This window comes from Aptenodytes forsteri, unplaced genomic scaffold, assembly GCF_000699145.1.
Source record: "Aptenodytes forsteri isolate BGI_AS27 unplaced genomic scaffold, ASM69914v1 Scaffold379, whole genome shotgun sequence".
NCBI classification, from domain to species: domain Eukaryota; kingdom Metazoa; phylum Chordata; class Aves; order Sphenisciformes; family Spheniscidae; genus Aptenodytes; species Aptenodytes forsteri.
The window spans coordinates 579267-585339 of record NW_008794088.1 but is presented as its reverse complement, the minus strand read 5'-3'; the positions used below and the strand labels follow the sequence as shown (position 1 = coordinate 585339).

General features: G+C 45.7%; 1 protein-coding gene across 5 annotated transcripts in view; it reads left to right on the top strand.

Annotated features, from left to right (window-relative positions):
• Positions 1-6073, top strand: part of LSAMP (limbic system-associated membrane protein) — a 1059407-nt gene that overhangs the window by 879724 nt on the left and 173610 nt on the right. For all 5 annotated transcript variants that reach the window (XM_009274410.1, XM_009274402.1, XM_009274388.1 and 2 more), the window contains one exon: positions 1040-1272. In XM_009274410.1, the coding sequence (XP_009272685.1) occupies positions 1040-1272 (233 nt within the window). The remainder of the gene's footprint in view (positions 1-1039; positions 1273-6073) is intronic.

Here is a 6073-nt window from a genome sequence, read left to right as displayed (position 1 = left end):
GATGTCCCTGCCCACGGCAGGGGGGTTGGACTAGATGACCTTTAGAGGTCCCTTCCAACCCAAACTACTCTATGATTCTGTGATTTTTTGTCTTCTTCAGCCCTGGACCTCTCAAATGAGACACAGCTGAGAGCGAGCAGGATGTGCCTCCTCATTGGCACCTTCTCATCTCTTCTGTGCAAACCACTTTCTGGAGGTGGGAAGTGGTATAGAGCAGGTGCCTTGGCCAAAATGCATTTGTCTTCGCAGCACCTTCACCACTCTCTGTCAAGGAGCAAAATGCTTGTCATGCAGTTGCAATAGAGTTAGTCTGTCCTCTGCCTTGCAATGGTTGGCAATCGGGGATGTGGCAATTGCTGGTCCTGCTGCCGCTCCTCTGCCTGCCACCCCTAGCTGTCATTCCTCCTCTCCTGTCACATGTGGGATGTTCACAGGACAGGCTGAATGTGTCACAGGGATGGCAGTGACACCCCCATGGCCTTTCCTTTTCAGCCTGAAATCTGCACTTGCCTGCATGAGCGGGCAGGTGTGCATCGGCGAGGGTGTGTGTGTTAGGGGGTTGGTGTTTGAGGAGTGAATCTCTTTCCACAAAGCCATTTTTTGCCAAGGGGATGGAGAGGGGAGATACACTATAGCTCCCTCCCCTTGTGCTGCTGAAACTGGGGGATGGAGCAGCTGTGCCCTGAGCTGACAAAGCTGGAGCCCTGAACCTTTGCCCTCCAGGATGGCAGGGGGCTGGGATCATAACTCTCTTGTGTACTTAAGTTCTGAAGGTGAGGGAGAAGCATGGGAAGAACTCCTTCTGACCTTTCCCATTGGCAGGGTTAGAAGGGATTTGGTGACCAAGATCTCTTGTAGCCTTCCAAAGTAATTTTTGGTGCAGGTGTAGGCCACAGACAAAAGGAGGAGAGAAAGGAGGCATGGCCGCGCCAAATCCCATGGTTTCATGATCCAAAGGGTTCCTGAAACTCTTCAAAAAATCAGTGGAGATGGTGGGGAGGTTTGTTAATCTCCCCCTCACCTTTCTCATCCTCTGCAGGTGTTATGTAGAAGACAGAAGCTCCAAGGTGGCCTGGTTAAACCGTTCTGGCATCATTTTTGCTGGAGAGGACAAGTGGTCCCTGGACCCTCGAGTAGAGCTGGAGAAGAGAAACCCCCTGGAATACAGCCTGCGGATCCAGAAAGTGGATGTCTACGATGAAGGGTCCTATACATGTTCAGTGCAGACACAGCATCACCCCAAGACTTCCCAGGTTTACTTGATCGTGCAAGGTAAGCAACATGCCTGAGAAGAGAGCAAAGAGTGAAAGACGCAGCAGGTGGAGGGATCTGTATCTTTCTTAGAGAAACCCCAGGGTCAGTAGCCTGTGTATCCCTTTAGTTTACAACAGGAGCCAGCAGGACTGTCCCCTTCCACTGCAGTGCGGCATTGCTTTACTCTGCTGTCAGTCTGTCCTTTCAAAAGTGGTGACAGAGCAGGGGGACACCAATGATGCCAAGACATATTCTGGTATAATGCAAACCTGGCTCCTGGCTCTGGTTGTTCTGGCGCTGAGGGGAAAGCATTTGTTTATAATGATACTTGTCAGAATGTCATGCTTGCCTCATGTCTTCCCAGACAGCCCTCTGGTTTCTTTGCCTCCTCCTTTCTCAGATTTCCTTTCTTTTTTCTTGTATGAACATGCTACTGTGCTGTGTTTTTCGGCCTTCTGTTGTCAACTCTTTGCAAGGCTGGGAAATTAATTTTCCTGGGTGTTTTTCTGTGCTGGGTCATTGGTTTGCAGAGTGTACTGTTGCTAGGCATGTGTGAAACCTGGTACTTGAGGTAGCTGCCGCGTACCTTATGTTGCCCTCTCCTTTTTTAGCTACCCTCCTCCTGTGTGTGTTATAGGGAACTCAAAACTTGGCGATCTGAACCAGCATTGTCCTATCTGTCTGCCTGCTTTCATGGTATAACAGAGAGTAAACACATTAAGGAGTTCACCAATTACTGGTAAGGGCATTATGGAGTTTACTTGTTCCATCCTGTCCAGACCAGAATACCAAACGAGCAACTTTACTCAGTTTTATTTTGCTTTGCTTTTAATCTTCACACCGTTCTGTCTATCTGCCTATTTATCTAAAATATTTATAGAGCAGCTTAGATAGATAGGTATGTATGAATGTGTTCGATACATATTACGGGTATGTTCAGCTTCTACATTATCATTCAGGCAGGAGTTTGTTATTTCTCCTGATCTGTCTGGTAACCCAAAAGGCTGCGGATTTTATTTCCCCCAGCAAGTGTTTGAATTGCTCTGGATATAAATGCATGCATGAAGGGACTCTTCCTCTTGCTGGTATTACTTGGCAAGCTGGGGGCTAACTAGCATACCGAGTGTCTATCTGCAAGGTGAAGTCTGGACGTATGGTCAGAGGTGATGCTTTACATGCGAGTGTAGTGAGACAGAAGGCTCCTCGTTTGTCTTCTTGCGCAAAATCCTCCCCCAGCAGCGTGAAGAGCAGCGGCGCCAGCAGGCAGAGCAGCTCTCCCGGCTTGTCTGAGTGTTTGCTGGAGTGCGCCTGGCGTGAAATGCAGTCGCCAGCCCTGGAGGTGTACCCTGCCTCGCTGCTCGCTATAGCAGTGCATAGCTAACCAGCTGTAGGTGGTTTATTGCTGGTAAAATCTCACAGCATACAATTTCCATTTACCTGTCAAGAAAAATATAGGTACAAATGAATTTTAGAGCCATGCACGTGTATTACTAATTTTATTTGTGCCTGTTAGATATGGGCCTAAGCAGCGAAATTGAGTTCCCTAGCTTAGCTTTCACCTAAATGTGTGGGTGTTCAGCTCTGAACTACTGCCACCTGAGGATGAGAAAATTCAGGTTTTAGCACACCTCAACGCTGGATGCCTGTAAACAAGGTATCTGTGGATAATCTTTGTTTAACGCCTGCCACAGATTTAGCAAAAGACCCATTACGATATTGTACTTACTTTTAAAGCCCCAGGTCCTGTAATCCTGTAATTAGGTGAAACTCATAGCTTTGATTTTTCTAAAACTAAATTCCATTTGGTAAAAAAAAAAGGTAAGCAAAATATCCTTCACAATTTGAAAGAGTTAGACTCATCATTTTAAACCATGTTTTTATTAGTTTAAAACTAATAAATAATTCATTTTAAATAATCTTAACTAATAAAGTTAACTCATTAGAAAATAGTGTATGTTAGAAAATAATCTCTTTCCTCTCTGAGTATCATTTTCTCATATTGATTATTATTATTCTCAGATTTGCAGGTTGTCTGCCTGAAAAATAGTCTGCCGCTAGTACAAATGAAAGGAGTTTGGCTATTGAGTCACGCTAAGCTTTTTAGTTTTATGTATTTAATGTAGTTTATTTACTTATCTTGTTTTTGTGTTCATAAATTTAAAAACATCAGCTATGTGAAGCTCTGGGCATCCCAAATGTAAAAATAAATAAATAAAAGAAAATACAGCTCCTGAAAAATTAAATAACAGGGTGGTCAACTGATCTGCGTGGTAACCTGGCAGGAGGATTTCTGGAATGATGGTCAGTGATTCCCTTCGAACAAGCCCAGGGAAACCGAAACAAGCCAGGGTTAGAGACTCCTTGCTAGCTTTACGCACGCTGGTGGTGCCTGGGTTTGTCAGTGAAAGATCCTGCAACGATAGCTGCTCATGCCCTGGAAGCAATAGGCTGTCTTAGGGCCGTGCCCGGGCTTCCTGTTCTGCTCGGTTAGTGCTGTCATGGGTATTTCTGCTCCCCACTGCGCTGTATACCAAAGACAAGTCCTTAATCTCCCCTGGTTCAACTCCCTCATCTGTATAGCCACTGTGAAAACCCAGCCCCTATTACCCCTAGAAACAAATGGGATAGCTATATCAGAGAGTAACAAACAGGTAGGCAGATACTGGAGTGGTGCTGGAGCCCTTATAACTAGGGAAGACCACTTCCATGTCCACAATACCAGCTGAAATAGATGGGCTTCAGTGTATCCTAAGGATTCACTGTGTTTAGATCACTGCAGGCTAATGGAGTTGCATGCTAGGAGCAGATCCTTTCCTCCCTTGAGAAAATCAGCTTTCCCTGGGGTCAGCTCTGCTCGGTGAACTCTGCCGGCCAGAGGTGCGAGAGTATATCACAGAAAGAGGGACATCACCTCTCTAATGTGTGTGTCCATGTTCTTTAGTATTTCCAAGGGAAGAGCCAATTCTGCCTTGTGAGCCAGCACCAGTCTCTGCATGGACAGCCTACTCGGTCTGCTCCTTTCCTCTCTTAAGCGTGTATGTCCACTGATAGGATCGCTCTCAGCTGGGGCATACTGCAGAGGTCTAAAAGTGGGGTAATGAAACGACACTTAAGAAAAAAAATCACAACTTGATAGACAGCTAAAAGTAGAAAAAGTCCTCTTCATAAGTCTTTCCTCCTTTTCAAACTTCAAGCCAGCTCTGCTTGTAGAAGTAGGCATTCACTGCCAAAAGGTTCATTCACGTAACTGTGGCCATCTCTTCTGTCTTTCTGACCTAGGTGGGCAGCACTGCTTGCAGGGTGGGTTGGACTGGAGGCAGCTGTCTTTGCCCAGCTCAGTTGCTACCAGATGCTGGTACTGCGCTCTCTGCACTGGGGTGAACGTATGAAGAGACTGCTCTGAACCACCACCTCACTCAAAGCATTTCATGCTACTTCAATTGGGGTGTAATGGCTACTAGCGAATCTTCCTGTTTGCAACCCCAGATATTTCTGTTGGTATCTGATCAGAGCAGCAAAGAGCTGGAAGGACCCACAAGAGGTGGTCTGGTCCTTCTCTATGCAGTGAGACAAGATCAGCTGTACAGTGGCTGCTCCTAACGTATTTTTTGAAGACACCCTGTGCCTGCATAGCCACTGCATGGCCATTATTTCACTCTCCTTGCACTTGGGAAGCTTTTATTAACATATGATCCAAATTGATTTTGCTGCCAATTATTTCTGGTCCTTCCAGGACACGTGGTGGTAATTTCTCCTCCTCTTCCTCAAAAGTACTTTTTATCTGCTACAAACCCATTAATTCCTGTGTCTCAGACCTCTCTAGTCCAGCTTAACAGGCGCACTATTTCTGACAGGTCATATTTTCCAACCCTTATGTCATATGTATTTCACTACTGTCTGATTTGTCTACGTTTCCTTAAGTGTACTGTCCAAAACCAAAGCAAGAGTTCCAGTTTAGGATTCAGTCATGCAGATAAAAGTACCAGCTGTGTTTTGGATATCATGCTTCACTTACCTAACCCCAGAATGAGATGAGATTGACCTTTTTTATAAGAGTGCCTCATTGCTTTCGCTTATTCAGTCTCTCTGCTGCATTCTAGCCCTCTGTAACTGGTCTGCAGCACAGTCTGCAGCTCATTCCCCACTTCTATATTTGAGCGTTAATTGTTTTTCCCCCCTTCCTGAGCGTAGCGCTTTGTGCTCACTGTTGTTGGATGCCATCTGGTTGGTTTCTCCATGGAGACCACTTCTTCAGTTTACTTATGATCCTGGTCTCCAAAGCACTTGCAACTGCCCCCAACTTGGTGTCATCAATGGAAGTCAGGTGCCTTCTTTCTGTTCCACCATGAAGGTGTTAATTAAAGTATTGAAGAGATCAGGGCACCAAAGTGGACTGTGGTAGCAACCCACTAAAACCTCCATCCCTGGTGAATAGCGATCTGTTGATTGCAGCTCTTTGAAGCATCCTGATGGTGATTTAACATCTGCCATATTCTCTTAGCTTGTTCAAGAGACTGTCAGGCCTACTGAAGTCAAGATAGATCACATCATCACACATACTGCTCCTGCATTATCTGCTATGCCAGATATCCTACAAAAAAAGGGGATGAGGCTGGTGTGACATGATATGTGCTTGCCAAAAGTACATTGCTTATTTTTCCCTTTACTGTATTATTATAGAACCATAAAATAGTTTGGGTTGGAATGGACCTCTAAAGGTCATCTAGTCCAACCCCCCTGCCGTGGGCAGGGACATCTTCAACTAGATCAGGTTGCTCAGAGCCCCGTCCAACCTGACCTGGAATGTTTCCAGGGATGG